At 34.6% G+C, this 22,578-nt stretch overlaps 1 protein-coding gene across 4 annotated transcripts in view; it reads left to right on the forward strand.

The window, feature by feature from the left end:
- Positions 1–22,578, forward strand: part of LOC150097323 (septin-9-like) — a 248,179-nt gene that overhangs the window by 99,437 nt on the left and 126,164 nt on the right. For 2 of the 4 annotated variants that reach the window (XM_090407753.1, XM_090407757.1), the window contains one exon: positions 7,001–7,156. The exons of 1 other annotated variant lie outside the window; for it this stretch is intronic. In XM_090407753.1, coding sequence (XP_090263879.1) covers positions 7,001–7,156 — 156 coding nt within the window. Of the gene's footprint in view, positions 1–7,000; positions 7,157–13,366; positions 13,479–22,578 lie in introns of those variants that run through there. One more of the 4 variants, XM_090407756.1, reaches the window with a different exon arrangement.

Raw genomic sequence — 22,578 nt, forward strand, 5'->3', positions numbered from 1 at the left:
ATATAAAGAGTTTTCTCCCGAAAGACGTGTGATATCTTTTAACGATGACCGTTGAAGAGACAAAAAAAAAAAAAATACAAACAGCTCCTTGAGATTGCGAGCTAAGACATCTATAAAAGCAAAATGTGTAGTTGTCAAAAATATATTCACTTTGGTTGGCTGGTTGTGTCTTGTGAATATACAGCTGAAACTGTTCTCATCGGAATCTATTGCTATTTCTCCTCTGGTCTTTCTTTACATTAGGTCCAGTGGCATGTTACTACCAAGTGAGTTGGTTCTTATGAATCTAATTTGAATAATAATAGGAATGTTAATCCTATTTCCATAATTCTGTGTTTATCAATGCGGCTTGTTTGTTTATTGAAGGAAAATCCAGAGATTTCATAAAGAAATAAGCCCTGCCATCTCCGTATACGACTTTATAAATATTCTTCGCGTTATGGACAGGAAATATATCTTCCAAAGCCCGGGCTTCTAAGATATTGACCTCACTAATGTTTATTTTTCCGCAGAGACTGGTAGACGCAGCAGTCCTCAAGTGGTCTCTCTCTCTCTCTCTCTCTCTCTCTCTCCTCAACTTTGGATCATAAGGATTCAAAGGGTAACGGATTTATTATCCTTTACAAACAAATGTCTTTTATATGTGGAGAACTTTACAGCTGCAGTGCTGTTCATATGACTTCGAGTTAAAAAAAAAAAAAGGAAAAATTCTTTTTGGAATAAATTGCTCCTATATAACATAAGAGAGAGAGAGAGAGAGAGTGGGGGGGGGCACATCTTGTAAGACTTGAATAAAATAGGGAAGATAGTTCTTAGAAAAACAGTTTTAAGAATACTGAAATACCAGTATAAAGGATTAACATCATAACAGAATAAAGGTCGGTGTTGAGTGGAATAAAGCCTTTGCAACCACAAAGATCTATGCTAGCGTTTCTCAACCCTTCTAAGCCCAAGGACCAGTAAAATGCCTAAAACAATTCTATGGACCACTAATTTATGTAATTTTATTTAATTGGAAGTAAATGATTAAAAGTGTATCATCATTGAACAAAGTTTTAATTTTTATTAAACAAATAAATAATATGATCTAATTATGTTAAAAAAAACATTTAATTTTCTTGACCAAAAAGCTCTGGAAAGACTTTTAATGGGATTATATTGATCAAGTGCATATAATAAACAACTAAGTTATACCAACTAGTTTCACCAACTAAGGCTGTTGGCATCTTCAGGGTACATAACTGATGTAAGGCACTAAAAAGTAAAAAACTGTTACAAACTATAATCAACCGATTCCAATTATATTAAACAAAGAACAGAGCGCGTACAATACATTCATAGAGCGTGGATGATATCACTTGTTGTTATTTAGGAACGTTCTATAGTTGGCACTATAATTCAGTTCTGGTGAGTTGAATTATCTAATTATGATTAGATAATTCAACTTACTTTTACTGAGATGGTTTAGCTTCCCTATGCAGAGTTGATGGTTATCTGGTTCAATATTGGTCAACTTCACTCGAAGATCGACACACACACACACACACAAACATGATTTCTGTATTTTGTTTTTATTTGAAGGAGCGATGAAAATCCTTTCTCACAAAGATAGAATGTAGAAAACTGCATGACGATTTTCAATGCTTCTTCAGATAATTCGGAAAATTCACTCCTCACTGAAGGCGAGATCCAGAATCAAGCCAAGCCAAGATCACGGAACTGCATTTTAAGCTGACTGTCACTTGAAAGCTCAATTAACTCTTCTTTTTTCGTTAACGAAATGTTCTTCTCGTGGCTGTAAGCATGAAATGGATCGCGAACCCACAAAATTTCTTATAAAAGTTATTCGGAAAATCTGCTCAAAAGTATCCGGACACCCTCTGTAATTCGCAAACTGACGTCTAGATATCACTACGACCTCACTTACCGGTATAAAAGGAGGCACGGAGCTGTGTGTTATTCAGTAATAAGAAGTACGAGCAGAATGGGTAGGTCAATTGAGCTCAGTGACTTTGAACGTGAACTAGCTATTGGTTGCCACATCAGTAAGAAATATGTCAGAGGCATTTCAACCCCTCCACAAGTTGCCCAATTCATTGGTGACGTAAAAAAATATATAAATACTGGGGTTAACTCACGATACAGTTTTTCCAAGTATCACTTTGCACTTATGAATTTCTGAAGATATACTGAGCCTTGGTTGAAGGAGGAAAACTTTCAATAATAAAAATCAATAAACAACAAGCAATTGGTTGAAATGTGGATAGCACGTTTACTTCAAAACTGACAAAATAGCAAGGGAAGGTGGAAGCAATAAAACCATATTGTTGTTCACTTCACCTCTCTTTTATTACTCGTCATTCAGCCGCTACAAATTATTGTACGGCAGAATGCTCAGGGAATGAACATTGTGTCGCTTTTTTTTTTTTTTCAGTATCCATTTTATTTCAATAATTTTTACTTACCTATTCAGTTTTAATTGTTTTGCTTGGATAACTAAAAAATATATTTATTTGTTTAATTTGTCTGCCTGCGGACCACCTGTGGTCCGCGCAACATCGTCGACAGGGTGTAGCATAGAGGCAGCCTGCCTCACGGCTCCACTTAATAAGGGCGTTCGTTCAGCCATATTACGGTAGGCACCGTAGCAAGTGCGGAAAGAAGTTTTTCCAAGCTTAAACTGATTAAAAATTATTTCCGAATAGCAATATCTTTCTTGGGTTATTGCTGTTCGCAAATAATTTTTAATTTTTGGTTGGTGGGTCTAGCAACTATATCAATAGAGGCGGACATAGCTTATAATTTAAATTTAGAAGAGCTTATAAACAGTTTTATTGTGCGATATCCCCGTAGAGCAAATATTTAATTAATATTATTATGTAATTGTTTTGCATTAATGTTTCTCTTGTAATAAAAACAAAATAGTAATTTGAGATTTTCTTATATTTTTTGTCTTATAATCCATCAAGGGCGATATTTAATTGCTTGCCTCACGGCGCGATCTAATCTGGCTACGGCCCTGGGTCCGCATGTTGAGAAACACTGATCTATGCTATATACCAGGGGTGGGCAAACTGCGTCTGGCGAGCCGCGTGCGGCTCCTGAGACAATATTGGTTTTCATTGCCATTTTTTCTAAACTTTTATAGTAATAATGTATAGTAGTATAGTATGTACCAATATTAGAATTTTTTTATTTCATAAATGCTTTAAAGATAAGTAAAAAAGAGGTAAAAGTAAAGTAAAAAACATATATTTTAAAACTTTACATTTTTAGCTTTTAAATGGTACTGGCCAAAAGGTTGTTAATGTGGATTTTATTATCATATTTGGTTGGTAAAAAGTGTTTCGACATTTTATGGCCTGTATCGCTCCCGCCAAAATTAGTTCCAAATGTTACTACTATGATCGCTGCATTACCCATCGCCTCTGTTGCCTGGACTCTACGTCATCACTCTTCATACAGTACACACAAGTTACCCGCTTGTAGTGGTAGCGGAACATAACTAATGAATTTTAGTGTAGATAAGTACTTTTCTGATTAATAAATAATTAAGATTGATTTTAGTGAACGTTATAAAACCCTTGTTTAAAATGACTGAGCAAAGAAGAGTACAAAACGGAAATACGAACAATACGAAGAAAACTTAGAAACACTTTAGAATGATCTTGAGAATAGGTTTGAGAAACTAAAAAAAAGTTAAAGCCATGTTTTGAATTTCTTGTGAATCCTTTTGTGATTGATGTCATCAACCGTGGATGTCCTATTGTTGCACCTTTTACCACGGATGTTGCTTCAATAGAGACAGCTTATTGAGCTGCAGGAAGATATGGCGTTGAAGCTAGTACATAAAAGCTCTTCTGTAACTGACTTTTGGAAACAAATGCCAGAAGCAAAGTATCCCAATCTTCAAAAAACTGGCTTCCGACTACTCTATGTTTTTGGGACAACTTACTGCTGTGAATCTCTCTTCTCTGTAATGAAATTTGTCAAGTCAAAGCATTATGCTATCCTCACTAACAGCCACCTCACCGAACTTCTTAGAACAGCTTTGACATCCTACCAGCCAGATTTTAAACTATTCTGCATGAATGAAGACTCGATCAAAGCCAACGAATAGAGATTAAACATATTCTTCTTTAGTGAGTAGGACTACTATATAGTTGTATTTTTTATTATTTATAAATACAATTTTAAAATAATATTTTCTGCGTCTCTTATTACCGAAGAACTTGCCCACCCCTGCTATATACTATATAAATGGATTTTTCTCCATTGATCCATCCATGCTAGTAAATGCGCCATAAATTTCCAACTTTTCGCGATAGAATTATCACTATATACTGTGGAATCCCTTCTTCTTCGTTCGCTCCGACCCCCCCCCCCATGATCTCTTATGACAAAAATTTATCGTGTCTTTTTTATAACTATTGATTCTCCATTTGTTCTTCAGTCATCTGTTAACATTGGTGTCATTACTGGCCAACGGTTAACTGATGACTAAACAATATCTTATCGTTTGTACTGGCCAAGAGAGCTGGTAAGATCCCGTTAACTAGACCTTGTCATTGCGAACGTTCACGTGTCAAGGTTAAACCCTTTGACGGCCATTTCCTCAAATTGAGCGGAAACAACAAATGACCACACCTCAAAGCTCATGATTTATTCTCAAGTGTTAGGCCACGATCCTTTCATTTTTAAGTATAGAGAGATGATAAAATAAAAATATTGAAAGGCATCGTATAATATTGTAAATAATTTATGAAAACTAATGAATTAAAATAATGTAATCAGCTAACGCCTTTTTTTTATTATTCCCGTATATATAGGGAGTAAGCGAGGCCGTTTTTAGCCCTGTTTAACTTTTTGGAGCCTTAGTGGACAGTTCAATCTCCACTGGTACCCAATCCGAGATAGCTGGCCCAAGGCTATTACTAATTAAGTGGCACTCAGTGAAGAGAGAGGGCTCAACAAGTGCTGCCATCTCGTGGTCCTACCCCTAACACTCGTATTTAATGTCTGAAATAATGTGGGTTCTAGTCGATTTTTCTTGAGTTTACGGGACGAAAAACCCGAGTTTCCGGGAGAAAAAACCCGCTTGCCCGTGCCAGAGATCGACTAACTCGGGAACCGGTCGAAAAAAGGCTTAGAAAAATTTCCTCTAGTCGCCGACTAGACTCGAAACCAAGTCTTCCTTCGTATCACAAATAGTTTCCACCAGTGGCACACCCAGAGGGGGCGAAAGGGGGCCATGGCCTCCCCAAAGAAAAAGGGAAAAAAGCACTAGAAAAATTTCAAAAAATTTTTTCCTAATTAATAAAATGCATTTTTTAAAATTTATGTTGTATCGTGTCTTCTATTTCTATACTACTTATGAATTAGCAATCATTGCAGATGCTCAGTCATTGGTCGTATGTGATGCATAGAGTGTATTCTCAAATCGTCTACGCAACTCCCCCTCCCCCAAGATTAAACCCTAAGTGCGCTACTGGTTTCCACATAATTGTTGTATTTATAATATGAACAAACACTTTTTAATATGTCCAGTTTTCCGTGTTGTTACTCAGTGCTAAAGAAATTAAATTTTTAAATGTAATAATTTAATAAATAATATATTAATCTTAGGCATCAGTAGGTTGTGTATGGAGGAATGGTATCCCAGAAGAGAAAAGTCACTAGTGGCTTGTCCCGGGAGTATGTTTTGGGCCATTGTTGTTTAATTTGTATGTAAATGACATTGAAAAGGGCTCAAATGGTGATATATAGTTGTTTACGACTGATGAAAAGTTGGTGAGTTATGAGCAGTACAGCAGATGTAGCTTTGCAAGAGGACCTAAATAGACTATCCGAATGGGCAAGTATGTGGAATGTCAGTTTAATGTTGCAGAGTGTAAGGTTTTAAAAGTTGGGAATCAAATATGGGATGCAGAATATTGTATTGGCGGAGATATTTTTGAAGAGGTGGAGAAGATGAAAGATTTGAGGATTATGGCGGATAGTGACTTTAAATTTCGTACCCATTTTGTCCATAATTGCGAGGATAACATAGCGGATAATGGGAATGATGCGGAGAACACTGACGTGTGGAAGTAAGGATGTTTTGATTCCATTGTACAAGTCTTTGATCAGGTCGCATATGGATTACTGTGTACAGATTTGGCCGCCAGGTTTTCAAAAGGATGATGAGATATTGGAGAGGGTTCAAAGACGATTGACTAAGTTGGTTTCTGGTCTCTAGAATGTGAAATGTGAGGACAGATTGAGAGAATGCAAATTACAGATCCTAGTGGATAGAAGGAAGGAAGAAGGGAGACATAATCGCCAAGTATATGTTGATAAGGAGTAATTACCAGATTAGCGTGGATGAGCTCTTTCATAGAATATCTGGAGACGGGGAGAACGAGAGGCTATCCCTGGAAGATGCATAAGGTGAGTGTGTGGAGTCGGTTTTTTGCACGGAGAGTGGTGGGCAATTGGAATACATTGCCTGAGAGTGTGGTGAGTGCAGGGACAGTGAATACGTTTAAGTCGAGATACGATGAGCTGTGCATGTGAGAGTGGGACCTCCCACAATAAGTCTGTTGACTCCATGGAGGTCTGTTGATAATAATAAAGTCACCTGTGCGTGCATTTTATCTAACAGTTGCTTGTATCGTTGCTATGGTCTATTTTGTTTGAGGAAAAACAAATTTCAGAAAGAAATACTGAAATTCTTCAGTGAAGAACGATAAAGCTAATAATTAATGATCATATTTAATATATTCAAATTATACTTTTGATCATTATACTGCAATACAATATAAGCAGTACAAATTTATTATCTTTATTAGCATTTAAGATTAGTTATATATAATTATATTTAATCAGAGATAATATTTAATTTATATCTAATCTGATTTAATTTATATCTAATAATAAACTCTTTCTCTGATAGTAGTAATAATAACAATAAGTCAACCTCCTTGACGATATTCGTGAAAAATCATGCACTACTTTTTAGCTCTTCGTCTTACTTTTTTGGAGGCTGACCCAGATGGAAAAGGATTTGTGGATTGTCGAACTCTTGTTCATCTCGTGCGGAAAGTACTAGGAGACTCTTTGAAAAACACTGAAAACGAAAGGATTCTAGGCAAGGCAGAATTACTAGCAAGAAAAGGTAAGGAATTAATAACACGCTGATCATAATAGTAAATCAAGAAGAATGAATTTTTAATGTTAAAAATCTGCCTCAAAATGAATTTGCTCAGATAATACGCCTGATCGACTGCACAATCTTTTAAATCTGAAAATTGAGAAAATTATAGGACTATAGTAGTTAGCAAAGCCATGTCCCACGAATCCTGTACAACTTAGATACACAAAAATGGGCCTTTTTTATCGTTTCGAAAAATATAACTGCAATACATAAATAATAAACGTATTAGTTTGTATAATTCTTTTAACGTTAGAAAAAAAATTAAAATTGTTCAAAATTTTTCTTTCAAAATATTATCTATTCTAAATTTCATCAAAATTAGTTTACCCGTTTTTCAGGTTATTTCATGTTGTGTGATGGACGAACAACGATAATGCTAATAGGTGCAGTTCTCATATGAACGCACCTAATAAATATTGTTTCGTGAGTCATTGACATATATCTGATTCCTTTTTTATGGCGCTGTTATTCAGAAAAAAGTTGATAATTTATAGCATTTTAATGTGAGTCATTCAAGTTAGATAATCTGAGAGCCCTACTTCTGGAAATCAAACATAGAACTTTTTCAAGTCACTCCAGGCCTCGAGTAAGCAATGTGGTGGTCTCACACCAGAAGACGAAAATAGTTGACCATTTACACGTCGAGTTGATTATGAAATGGGCCGATTTAATAATTTATGACATGCTGTTTGTTAGGTTTTATGAGCCTAAGACTTTGAGTATGTGCTGCATATTCCTTCTAAAGTTTCGCTGTTTTGGGATGTTGTCAGGGATAGTACAGTAATAATCTACACATCGAGGAAAGATCAATATTACAAGCATTGTCATACCATGTTTGTTTTTTATATTCCTAATTAATAACTAATTCGAAGTAAACAGTAATAGATACATTACGGTATTGGTTCTGGAGATTTTATTGCCATGATAACGAGTGAAGGGTGACTTTGGTGGTATTAGATTAACTTCTTACAATATCTACCAAAGGCTGTAACTCCTTCCGCCTTCGTATGAGTTAGCTGGTTCCCTACGAAGATGGAAGGAGTTTTTTTTTCCTTCTGGAAACTCGGAATTTTCATCCTCAAACTAGCAAATCTGCCAGGAGAACACACACACACAAATATATTTACGCATAAGACTAAACATATAGCATTATAATCGTAATAATACTGTACCATGAATCACCTTTGCGGCTTTCACGTCCCCCAAGTGTTGTAGACTTAGAGTACAGAAATTTCACTGTATACAGCACGTAACAAGGTGAGTTATCAATTTACATATCTTAACTCTTCTCGATGCAGATCAGTAATAACTGCACACCTCAAATAGCATGTGGGCCCTCCCTTGTTATGATGATACTTTCTTCCTTTCGACATAGTCCCTACCAGTTTGCGATAATTCAAGAATTCTTCAATCAAGCATTCACATGACCACCAGTTAATGCATTTTTTTTAACGCATCGGTCTGGCTGCATCCAATTAAAAGTATTCTTTTAGTTGGAGACAGTGTTTCAGCACCACAGTGCAACCAAATTTCATAGTTGGAATGATGCACTTGTCAAAATGCATTTTCCTCAGGCATACACTGCGCCCATAGTACTCGGCATAGGGTGATTCATCGCTCCATATCACTGACTCACAACACTCGATGGACCAGTCTAGTCCGCCTTCTTGATTGCCATGTTGACCGTTTTAAGAAACAGAGACCGTGTATTTCTTTGCGTGTTTCGTACCACTGACTGAAGTATCTCGCAGACGTCGAACTTCTGATTGATAGTTTTTACATTGGACTGCCGAGATTTCTGTATTACCCTGTGGTCTCTTGGTTTTAGCTTCTTTAATCGTCTTGTGCGTTTCTTAGCACACTCATACTTTAATAATGCGGCTTTCAGTTCATTCTGAACGATATAGTGTCACGAATGGATAGGCCACTGATGTGACGTTCTATAATAACACACACACACACACACACATATATATATATAACACGAACTGTTTCAAATTCAGTTGCATTAGTTTATGATCATTGAGATATCCCAGGCAGCAGATTACTTTTTAAGTTGTAGTTTTATGTTCAAATGAATACGCTATGCTAATCAGTGGACGCTTAATGATTTTACTGAATTAGATATTTTAAAGATAATAAGATTAGATAATCTTGCATGTCCTTGCCTCTTTTTTTAAATCTCCCTTGCCAACAGATTTTCAAATCATGACTTTGCATATTGGAGAAGACTTTCTTTAGATGTTGCGCTGTGTGTTGGACGAATTTCTTTGAGTTCATAGTTCGTCGTCAGTTTTCTTCTTATGTGTCGCTGTTTGGTTCAAGTTATTATCAGTTTTGTGGATTAAAAGATGTTGGAACAGCTACAGAGTCGGATTCTCGCTCTCTCTCAATGCGGCTTACATATCCTTAACCCTAAATACAGGTTCAAAGAAGACTATTTTCACTCGGAAATTGAAAAGTGGAGGAAGCATGCGCGATTTTTTTAACTAGGAATTTCATCCAATAATCCACTTTATTCCTGAATATCTCACTGCGATGCTGTGCACTGAAAGACAGTCCAGTTGCCGCAACTGAATGATAGTGATTAATATTAGCAATGTTGCAGTGTAGTTAAAATTACGATTTAAATTTTAATGTATTTTTAACTGCTAACATCGAAACTTATAGAAACTTGTAGTTTTATTTAGCTGCAAGGCATTTTAGTTAAACTAAAACTGAAATATTCCCACAATGATCCAAAATACAAAATTTCTTCATTATCTATTTAGACACAGTGGCTGTGTTATATGCATTCGTGGAAAATGGGCTAATCACTCCTGCGAAATGACTCCGATAACATCGAAATGTCAGCCATGCTTCAAAGATATGTCCACTCTAGACAGCTTGGTTCTGTGAATATTTGCGACACAACATACGAGCCTTTCTGCATCCCTCTATCGAACCTAACCTTAATTAAAATGAACGGAAACCTAAAAATAACTAATTCTCGCTAGCATGACCTGCACGATCAGGTCACCGGTAATACTAATGAAAACAGTAGGCTGGTTGAAACTGTTGTGAAAATTCGCATCCCATTTACGACAGCGTTCAGTCACGCGACACGAATAACGTTGCAGTTATGACGCTGTCATCGACCCAATCATAGTATACAATAATGGACAAGCCGCTGTCATTAAAGTTCCATTAACAGATCCTTTTGTGGCGGCTTTTTTTTTTTTTTTTAATACGTTATTTCGGTTCACATTCATTAGGAAGAAATCTCCCTTGCCTGCTGTAAAGAATCACAGCTAAACATGTTTTCATTTGTGTTTTGCTTACCCCCCCCCCCCTCTTTTTTATATGTGAAGTACAGTCGATAAAGACAGCTGGATTAAATAACTGAATAGTTAGTGGAGCTGGTAAGATGTTATGTCATATGAAAATCGGAAACAAGACCGTCAAAATATTAAGATGGGATTGTGTTGGAAGTGGGAACGTTATTAGAACTAGTAATGATATTTTTGGATATTCTGGCACAATCAGACTTAATCTAAAAGGTATTATAAGCGTTTCGAATACTTCTTCATGTTATCATCATTCTTGAAGCAATACTGATGAAGAAATGTGATGAACTGGAAAGACGTATCCCTTTCCACTTCACCCCACAGTAGCTATATTAACTTGAATGTAAATTCCGGCAATTGAGTAGGCGATCTCTCGCGTGTGTATGTGGATGGATGGGAAAATAAAAGTTAGTGCCCTACGATGGGTAGTACGGCACTAACTTTTATTTTTCCATCCATCCACATACACACGCAAGAGATCGCCCATCGGTGTCGTGTGTGGGCAGCTGCTTTGGAATTATTTATTTTGAAGTAATGAATTATTTTCCAAGTACCTAACTAGAATGATTGTTCAGTATATACATTCGTTATCATTTGAAAGAGCATATACTTGTAAAAGCGAAGTATATCGAAAAATAAATATCAAAATCACTTGCGAGACAAATATTTTTAAAAGTATTGTACAAATTTATGTAAGACTTTCAGCAACAATATTTTGAAGTATATTTGGAAAAAAAAAGGGGGGGGAATTAAAGTTGACTTCGACATCTGTTATTTTATATGCGTAAGTACTGTATTACTGATAATATTTGAAAGATATTTTTCAGATTGAAAATTTGATTATCCGGGTCTCGATAATGGAATATTAGTATACTGTGCGATGTGTTAGGCATAGTAAAGGGCTATAAAACAATATATTGTGTTTTCTTTACTGCTTCCCCAAGTCCTGATTTCAAGTAAGAAATTTAAAGTAGTCGCACTTCCCCCGTTAACTAAAAATAATGAAAACAATTAAAACGGAAAAATTATACTATAAATCATTTTCATATTTTCGGAAAGACTCCCTCAACGAGTCTTTGGACTCCCTGGAGGTGTTACATAATAATATTTCTGGCTGTTCTTCGTAGCGTATGTTCTCAGGCCGATTTGTCTGGTTTTTAGATTTAAACAATAAATATAAACCTGCGTAGGAAATTGAAATTACTCGTGTTCAGTTGAAAGTTATTTCATATTAATGAAATAAAAGGATTCGGAATTCGTGCCCCTGTCTTTAAAGGATGCGTGTTGCGTTTTTTTTTTTTTTCTTATTTTTCTCCAGCTATCAGTGTTCGACCAAAGAGAATACGAGCATGGTAGGTGGTAGCATTGTCATAGTCACAGTCACTTTCAGGGTAGAAATGCAAGACGTTATTTTCTTTTACCGTAAATTAGTGATATTCTCCCTTCTAGTATTTTAGCACTCTACGTTTAGCCTTATTGCTCAGGTAAAGTTAAACAGTAACGCCATTGCTGTTAGAACTGGCGCACTCTTTTGTGAAAAAGACAGCTTTGATTATATCCGAGAGAGAGAGAATTTTTTTTTTTCGATTCTCTTTCGCTTTTAGTTCTTTATTACTGCTATTTTTTTTTCCCAGAATATTTCTTCTCAACTTATCGTAACTGAAACTATTAACATTTTTTGGAACTTTCTTCGACAGATCCATTGTGAGTTAATTTTAATTCACAGCAGCAGCTGATCATCACCGTCACTTTCTCAAAAAAGAAAAAGAACAAGTATCGTCATACAAGTAACATACATTCAAGAAGCACTGGCTATTTTTTCCCTCTCGCACCACGATATACTTAACCTTTGAAGGGATGCATGCCCCTTGAGTAATCCAATTGTCTGTTCAAGCATGACTCATCGCACCGCATGACTCTTCCAATTCACATTAGTCCAACTTTTGTGTTCCTAACATTAGTGCGGTTTTCTTTTCGGGTTAATATCTAAGACCTTTGACTTGTGCCATAATTTTCCATTCGCACAGTTCTTTGGAGGATTCTTCGCATGGTAAAGGGTGGTTAATGTGATTGTGATATTTTGAGTAGAACATAGTAGCATTAGACCTTATAATCCTCTCTAGCGACCTTGTTTTGTCACCCTTTGTTTACAGCCGCACTTATCTCTTTCGACCTCTCCCCTTTTTTGTCCTTCCTGAAAGACAGCGAACTTTCAGGAGCGTCGTTTCATACAGTGACTGCTAGAGGCGGCGTACTGATTAGGAAATTGCCACCTTTTCCATTGAAGTGAAACAATGTTTCCTAACAATGTTCAACCACTGTAGAAATCATTCCAAATTAAATTCTTTAAGTAACCATAAAACGAATAACAGAGGCGTTTAAAAAATAACATTTTTTATCACCTCATACTTTCCGTTATAATAAATACTTCTCATAATGTACTAAGCAAGTTCGCTGTCTCTCTCTTCCTCCTAAATGCAACGAAAGCGCTTTGGCAACCATGAACAACCCACTTGTGCCATAGTACAGGGGTCTTTTGGTCTGCTACAAACCATCTCGAGAACACTTATAGATTCGTATTAAAAATATTAGCACTTCCTGTTGAAATCAACACTGGAATTACTTCATCACCCAGAGTCACTACTCATGCAGAGAGAGAGAGAGAGAGAGAGGAATTAGTTGCTCCCTTCCTTGCACCTCTTTTGTCGCTTGTAGAGACAAGTGATCGTAGATCTTGTAGCCGCTTGTTCTTGACGTTAATGCGCTCCCAGATGCAAGCACTTTTCCAGCTACAATAGCAAAAAAAAACTTACTGTTGGACCAAAATGTTTTAATTATTGAGCTTATTTTTGTAATATTTTTGCATATTCAGTAAAATCACACTGCAAATCTGTAACAAGAGAAAAGTGAGTCATTGTCTAGCTACATAATGGTCAGTTTGTAAACTCATTTATGAGGTATGTTATATTTGAATTTTTCACCAGCTATATGAACGATTTTTTGTTATCGTCACACCTGATTTGAAAGTTTCTTAATCCTATACCCTGTCTCTTTTCTTTTGCTATTACAAAGTGTTACAGAGCTTTGTATCATCTTGATGTGACAATTATTATAATTTTACAAATAAATTGTATTTAAATACATAAAATATTGACTTAAAAACCTCCTGATAAATGTATTTATTATTAGCAGTACTAGTAGCAGCAGCAAATTTCTTGAGATAAATTCAAACAGTAAATTCTGTTCATCATTTTTACGATTTTTAAAGGTGTTCCAATCAGTACCTGGAAAATGCAGCAATTTTTCTCATTTGAATTCGTTTTTTCTCCCCTACTAAGTTGACTTATTTTTGACTTGACATTGTTCTTGATATTTTATTACAAAATGTCGCATTGTTATCCCACCATCCTTCCCGTTGTCTCAACATGTGATATCACTTAAAATATTTTTTTCTTTAACTCCAGAACGCATTAAAAAATTGAATCTCTTTAAATCAGCACTCTAAATTGCTGTGATCCAGAATAAATAAAAAACACAAACTATGCTAGTATGCCATACTTTTTTTTTTCTGAAGGAGGCAAGGGAGTGAAATTTTTTATACCAATTGATTTTTCATTTCAATACTGTAATCACTAATTTAAAGAAAACTGAAACTCTCCTTTTCCTTTCCCCCTTCAAGGAAGCTGCGAAACTTCCTGCACAATTCCCGACACTGCTGTAGGGAAGTGATAAACGATAAATGAACTTAGTGGCATTGCTCTTCCTCGGAGGGCTAACTTGTCTTTGATAACTGAGATAACAAGTTCCGAACTTTGTTATATCATAATCTCAACGGTATTATTATGTACAGCATTTAGTACTTTAGATGAAATTTAAAAACACACTAATGTCGATTGACTTGTAAGTTTGAAACATCCCTTTGAAAAATGATAAACATTGAATAATAATTAGTATTAGAAAATATATAAGCATTTCCCAAAATTATCTGTATTGTAACAAAACATCGATAATCTCTGCATTTCGTTACAAGAATCGTTGGATACAAAATATAAATTTCCATGTCCGAAATTGAGTTTTTATATGCCTTTTCTCACTTACAGATAATTATACATTATTGGGACCTAATATTCAATAAAATGTATTATTTGTAATGTATGTTTATATAATTACCGGTTGTTTAATAGAGACATGCGCGTTACGCATACTATATTTTTTGAATAACGGCTTCACACATGTAAGAAAAAACTAAATATAATTTATTACTCTTATATATTTCACTCAATATATCATGAGTTTCTTTCAGGGAGAAGACAAAAAAACTTGTAACAGTATTTAAATTCCGAATACAAGAAAATATGCATGATGCGTATCTTATTGTTACCAGTTTTTCTGTCTTCTCCCTGAAAAACTCATATATATTGAGCGAAATATATAGGAGTAATAAATTATATATTTAGTTTTCTCTTACTTGTGTGAAGTCATTATTCAAAAAACATATTTATATAATATACATTTATAGTAGTAATTATTTATTTATTAGGTAACTCCCATCCACGAACGGTTGTAAATCTATAGTACATTAGGTACCCCGGGTGGGCTAAGTTTATTTATTTATTCATTATTATTGTTGTTGTTTGTGTTTTTATACGTAATTAATCTGGAACTCTACCGTAGACGAAACATTGAACTTTTTCGGGTTTACAATAAGTGGGGTGGTGGTGATGGTGGTCTCACACTGGGGAAGGAAGAAATCTCCTACCTAGGACACTCACAAACTCCATGCCCGTAACAAGATTTGAAATGACACATTCTAGCGATACTCTAATACAGTGTTTCTCAAACTTCAGATATCCGCGTACCCCTTCTTAAATTTTCATTATTATCAAATACCCCCTTATCAAAATAATAAGTTCATGCAGGACATGAACGTCGTGGCGATAGTAACTCGCAATTTGAGTTACGAGAATTCATACATAATATATAATTTATTGAGAAATATATATGTTTACAATAATTATTTTATTCTTAATAATGATTCCATGCGTTAATGATGCATAGCCGAAAATTGTACCGCCTGAAGACCTTTCGCGTATCCCCGGGGGCCGCATGCCACACTTTGAGAAACACTGCTCTAACATGAGAGCAAAACTACTGTCAGGTATCGCTAGGAATGTATCATTCGTAAAGTTCATTACCACTCGTAAACTACAAAACTGCAGTTCGTTAATAAACCAGCAGCTAATATTTCTCCGAGATAGTCATCTGAAAGACTAATATATAGTAAATTTAATTAATTTTCTGTTACTATAATTAATTATTAACAAAGATATGTTAACGAATAAATACTACATGCATTTATATGATTCAAAAACTGTTAATTATTTACCTTGTTCAATATTACTCTGACGATTCTAGCGTGACTCTAAATGTGGTTAGTTTATTAATAAACTTGAATTTATTCTTGCATATCATATCCGTGAAGCTTAAAAACTAGAAGTGATAGTGTGCGAAATATTAAGTTGTGAGTGAATGTAACGTTTTTATTTGAAACTTCCATTTCACCAGAAAATCAACGAAAACAAAATAACCACAAACATGCTAAATGGCTCTCCTTTTTTGTATTCATGAGCAGTTACTGAATATTAAACATACATTAATATGCCGAAAGAGGGCGAAATCACAAAGAAAAAGAACAAACAATATCCACCTACCGCAATAGACTATTCATTAAAATTTGAAATTGTAGAGCTCTTGGGAGCGAAATTTGTTTCGAAGAGCTATAATAAGAGTCTAAAAAAATTAAATGGCCATTTGATCGGACTCTGCAAAGAGGAGTGGAGCATCTGATGAAACTACAGAATAGAATAAGATGATAAGAACGCTTAAGATCATTATCATCTTAAGAAGAAGATGATGATGATGATGATAAGAACTTTAGTGGCATAAATTCAGTGGCAAGCCCTGAAGAAAACCTTGATTGATTCAGCCAGAGAGGCAAGTGGTGAGATTGTCTGTAAGGATAGAAAAATCATAACTCCATGGTGGACACAGGAAGTTAAAGAGGCAGTGAAGGAAAAGAAGAAAGCATATATCAAAAGTTCCTGGCAAATAAGTCTGCTTGTGCTTTTAGAGAACACAGAGACAAATGTAAGAAAGCTAAACAGTCTGTAAAACTAGCTAAACAAAAATCATGGGAGGACTTTGGCAAGAACATAGAAAATAAATATCAAGAAGGTGACAAGATATTCTGGAGATTGTTGAAGAAGCTCCGAAATGGAGGAAAGAGTGCTGTCACGAAAACAGGAGAAAAAGATATCCTTGAAGTATGGAGTAATTACTTTGAAAAATTGCTAAATGAAACAAGCAGTTTTAATAACTAGCTCATTCTTTAATATCAAGGAACATCGTAAATGGAGACATGGAGAAATCCTAATGGCCACACCTTTAATGAAATAGATTTTGTAACAAATAGAAAACGTGCTGTAAATGATGTAACATTTTAAAACAATTTTAATAATACAGGACGTGATCACAGAATGGTAAATCTTAAATTATAATTAATAAAAAATAAAGTAAACAGAAGTTCAGCGCAATAAACATCTCAAGGTTTATTGCGCTGAACTTGAAACTTTGAAAGAGCAAATTTTAAGTTGTTTTCAAAGAGAACCTTCAAGTAATAAAATCAGAGAGCAAAGGGGAGAAGGTAAACCTAAATGAAATCAATCAAACACTTAGGAATACTATAGTGATCATCTCCCATGAAATACGTGGAATTGTTTCCCATACTGATAAACTTTCAAAAAGAAAGTTTATAGACTTATTAAGAAAACAGAAAGAACTACAAAGAGATTCAACTATAAAAAATTCAATGAATATTCAGAAAAAAAAACTATAAAAAGAATGACACTTGAAATCCGATTTTAATACCAAAAAAATAAGAGACCATTGAAGTAATAAAAATATGAAAGTTATGAGAATAGCTATGTCAATGAAAAAAAGAAATTGTCACTCTGAAGGGAATGGAAGATAAAATATCTAAAGATAGAAATAAAATAATAAATGTAATTAAGAATGTTATGAATAACTTTACAGTGATAAAGAAAGAAAGAAATTTAGAGACAATCGACTTCAAGAAAGCGAATTGGACGTGGCGACAATTACGAGAGAAGAGGTCGAAGTAGATTTGAAAACAATGAAGGAGACATCTTGTAGAAGATGGGATTCGAGTAGAATTGTTGAAATGTGGAGAGAAGAAAACAGCTCATTACCTGGAAAAACTGTTTAAAGAAGAAAAATCCCAGAAGCATGGAACAGTATATTAACAATAATCAGTTGCAATAAAGGTGAAAAGAAAAATATCAAAATGTGCAGGCTCGGTAGTTTGTTATTGGAAATATGCAAAACATCTACGAACAAAAGTAATAGATTAATTCATCAGCTCAAGTATATACAATCACAACTCAAGAGCAGGTACGGTTTAGACTTAATTACAGTACCATTGATCATAGCTACAATCTCAAGTAAAATACAGAAAAGACAAACGAATATAATAAACGTATCCGTTTGATCTTTGTAGACTTGGAGCATTATTATTAAAACTTGACATAACAGAAGCATTGAAGCCGTGAAATATGTATACAGTCATACCACCTGTTTATCTGAGATAAACAGGTGGTATGACTATATGTATTTCAAGGTTTCCATGTTTATGCCATGTTTATCTGAGACAGATCATAAAAATCGTAGAAAGAGATACAACACAAATCAACATAATACAAGAGAGACAATGGATAGAACATTATAAGAATTTATGGTATGACCCAAATTTAATAACAGAAAATAATAATGAAGAAATCAGCACTTATATAGAACCAATAAAATTGGAAGAACTAAAAGAAACAATAAAGGTATCAAAAAATAGAAAATCAACCGGATTAGATGGCATAAATACGGAGCTTTCGAAATATGGCAGAGAATATTTACATCACAGATTCTTAAAATTAATTACTGTTGGAGGAAATGTCAGGCTCCATCAAATTGGTTAAAAGCTAAGGTTATATCTATATTTAAGAAATGAGACAGAGATGATTGCGGAAATTATAGAGGAATAAGTTCATTATATACAGGTTACAAAATTTACAGTAAAATCCTCAATAAAAGACTTAGAAATATTGCAAACAATCTACTTTCAGAAGAACAAAATGGTTTCAGACATGGAAGATCATATATAGACAATATTTATGTGTTAAAACAAATTATTGGAAAAAGACAAGAATTTAATTTAGAGACTCATACGACTTTATAGATTCCAAGAAAGCTTTTGATAAAATATACAGAGAAAAACCATAGAATACAATGAAAAAACAAGGATCCATTACATTTGATACAAGCATAAAAGAATACAAAAATACAGTTACGGTTAGATAATAAATTAACAGAAGAGATTGAAATAAATCAGGGTGTCAGACAGGGATGTAGCTTATCTCCAACTCTAATCAATATATATATTGATCAGACTATTAAACTATGGAAAACAACAATAAAAAAAGTATCCAGTTAACCAGAAGAACTATTATCAATACAATGCTGTGTGCAGATGATCAGATTATATTACAAGACAATGAAGATGATCATCAAAAATCAGTTTACGATTTAAGCAATATTTAATTTCAATTTTTCACAAAAGAAAAAAGTCATGGCATTTAAAAGTCGGGATCATGTTAGATCAAAAATAGTTATAGAAAATAAATAATAGAACAGATGACAGTTTAATTATTTAGGCTCCATAATAGCATATCTAAAAGATAAAGATATAGATGAAAAAATAAATTTCAAAAAATCTGTAGAATAATTAAAAGGACACTGAATAAAAAAAACTCCTGCTCTGTTATATGGTTCAGAAAAATGGACTGTTAAAAAGAAAGATGAAAGTAAAATGCAAGCTGCAGAGATGAGATTTTTAAGAACAATTAAGGGATGCACAAAATTGGACCATATAAGAAATGAAGACATCAGAAAAGAACTAGATATTCATAACGTAAATGAAACGATCAAGGAATATAGAGAGAAATGGAAAGGACAGATATCGGCTACCAAATGAGGCGGATAGATATAGACCAAAGGGAGAGAGAGAGAGAGAGAGAGAGAGAGAGAGAGAGAGAGAGAGAGAGAGAGAGAAAGAGACCAGCGACAAAATGGAAAGACCAGTCAGTGAAGCCGGGACAGGCAAATGCCTAATCCTTGAAGAGAAGAAGAAGAACATCAAAATCTGAGATGTCGTATCTGTATTTTTATCTCAGACATCATAAAAATCAAAGATAGACGCACAAAAGAAATGAAAAGGATACGACTAGATTAGATGGCTTTTGAAAGATATCGTTAAAGGCAATATTCCAGTCACCTTGAAGAGAAAAACTTTCAACCAACGTGCCCTACCTGTAATTACATATGGCAGCAAAACCTGGAATTTAACTAAATTTCAGATTTTACTGCTATATGTGGTTTCACTACCCAGAGAAGAATGGAAAGGAATATGCTCTGTGTGATGCTTACACACAGGATGCATTGGATGTTATCAAATATATTATGCATTCAAAACAAATAGGCTGGACACATTGTATGATATAACAACACAATATGGCCTAAATTATTAATAGAATGGGGACCTGTGTATGGTAACGGGCAAAAGGAAAGACCAAGGAAGAGATGGCAATGAATTTGTTAACATTGCTGGAATGCAGCGAATGAGAAAAGCTGACCCACTTTGAATTAAGAACATTCAAGTATAAGAATATAATTGGAAATATAAGAGAATGCTGTGTTATTTTCTCAAGTATTCTGAAATGAAAAGGATATGACTAGATTAGATGGCTTTTGAAAAAATGAAAGATATCGTCCTTTCTGGTTTTTGCCTTTATTACTGTAGCACATTCCTGTGATATACTGGAAATTAAATTGTTCACGATATCACAATGTCCACTTTTAATTCACATTCACTGCAGTATTTTTTTTTACCTAGGAAGAGTAGAGGCTCCCCACTTCTATTTAGTAATCATTAAGTTCTTACTATAAAACAATGCTTACTTTTTTATATTTAGTCTTCAGTTTGAGTATTCTTTGTAGAAACCATGGTCAACCAACCCCATTAACTCCAAATCTAACCCCAAGCCACTTGGGAAGCTGGAAATTTGAATGTATCCTTCAAATGATTGCTTCAAAGATACAGTCAACAGCAGGTTTACACTACGTACCGAATTCCCGAATTTCGCTTGAGCAATGTAAGACTGAAATTCAACTCATCCGAAAAAATTAGTGTTCCATTCATCCGAATTATATTTATCGTATTTCTTTGCCCTTATTCTCTTGGAGGATCTTTATCCTCAAACTCTGCAACTAATTATAGAGCACCGTAGGTGCTCTACGGTGTATAATTCTTACGTTCTTACGCCTACTCTTTTTCCTCTGTATATCGATGACCATTTCAAATTTACTGCGAATCCAATCCACAGTTATTCTGATGACAGTATGCTCTCCTTTCCCTTATTTAACAAACGGTACACTTTCAACTACACAAATCACTAAAGCTTCTAGAATATCTATTTCCACAATCCTAGATTCTGGCCTCCAAACCTTTCTTCTACCACGGTTCCGAGAATCTCAGTGCTAGCAAAATTCAATCCTGAAAAAATAAATAAATAAATAAATAACATCTTCCAGTCTTACTTGAGACAGTGTTCAAATCCACCAAAGGATTCTCTTTTTGGGATAATTGTAACCTCTAGTCGTGTTATGTTGTGATATGTTTTTTTGCCTAAACATCACAAATATCGCTTCCTCAGCATCCAAGAAATTGGGCTTTCTCTTTTACTTTACTTTATTTTACCTCTGAGATGCTCTTAATTCTATACGAGTTTAGATGTAGAAAGACATTTGTAGTTTATTATAAATCAGTGCAACCACCGAATACTACTTCACACTTGGGACGGTGTCCTTAATAGCTCCCAAAAATCATTGAGTCAGTACTCGAGAGAACAATCAGGTAGATTAATGACCAATCTCTCATTAATTTACTTCCCCTTTTCACGCAAATGTTTCGTTTCTATTGCTTGTATTTTCTTCAAATATTTTCATGATCCTATTTGTTAGAACTGGCATCGATAATTCCCCTACTATCCGCTAAATATCAAAACATGTGGTGCAGCTGTTCAACGTATGCCTTCACGATTCAACCTCAAACCTACAGAACAAATTTTTATTCGTCTTCATTCTTTCCTTTTGATGTTATCTTTTGAAACATCTCCCTTCTTATGTATGTCCTAAAGGCATAAACTGCCGCTCTTCAAATTCAGTGTAAACGCTAAACTATGGGATATATCTCTCCTAACTACCTGATTCTTAAAGACCTCGTCAGTCTATCAACCAATTTCTTACTCTTCTCACAAAATGGATGATCTGTTTCTATTTGGCAACAGGTTCCTATTGGAACGCTCTCAGGGACTTTGGAGAAATCCCAAATAAATTGCATCGTATTCTTTATCTTGCTCTGTTTCTCTTGTAACTCTATAAAAAGTAAGAAGGTTTGTAAAATTCAATCTCCCTTAACGAAACCATGCTGCATCCTGCTCAAGAATGATCTTTATCAAAAATACCCTGGATCCAATTCCTAACTTTTCTATAGCACTGTCTAAACAGTGCTATAGAAAAGAATTAAAATATTTGCAGAATTGAAACAATCCTTGCAAATTTCCAAATATAGCGGTATATTCCCAGTCTTGACTCATGAAAGATTATCAAAAGCGTATTGATTAACCCTGACACACATTTCCTAACTTCCAAAGGAGATATGTTATCCCTCTCTCCATCCTTATCATTTCCAAATAATTTAGAATACCAAGAGTTTCCTCCTGTATTACGTCATCTTGCCAAGCTTCTCATATACATTCATAAAATACTTGGTAAATTCTTTTGTAACCAATAGCTGGATCATTTGACGTTGTTTCCGATGCTGGTTATGATTAATTCATTTTTTTTTTATCTTTATCCTTTTTCGACATATCT

Source organism: Typopeltis vanoorti, chromosome 17 (assembly GCF_054136105.1).
Source record: "Typopeltis vanoorti isolate ZY-2024b chromosome 17, IOZ_Tvanoo_1.0, whole genome shotgun sequence".
NCBI classification, from domain to species: Eukaryota; Metazoa; Arthropoda; class Arachnida; order Uropygi; family Thelyphonidae; genus Typopeltis; species Typopeltis vanoorti.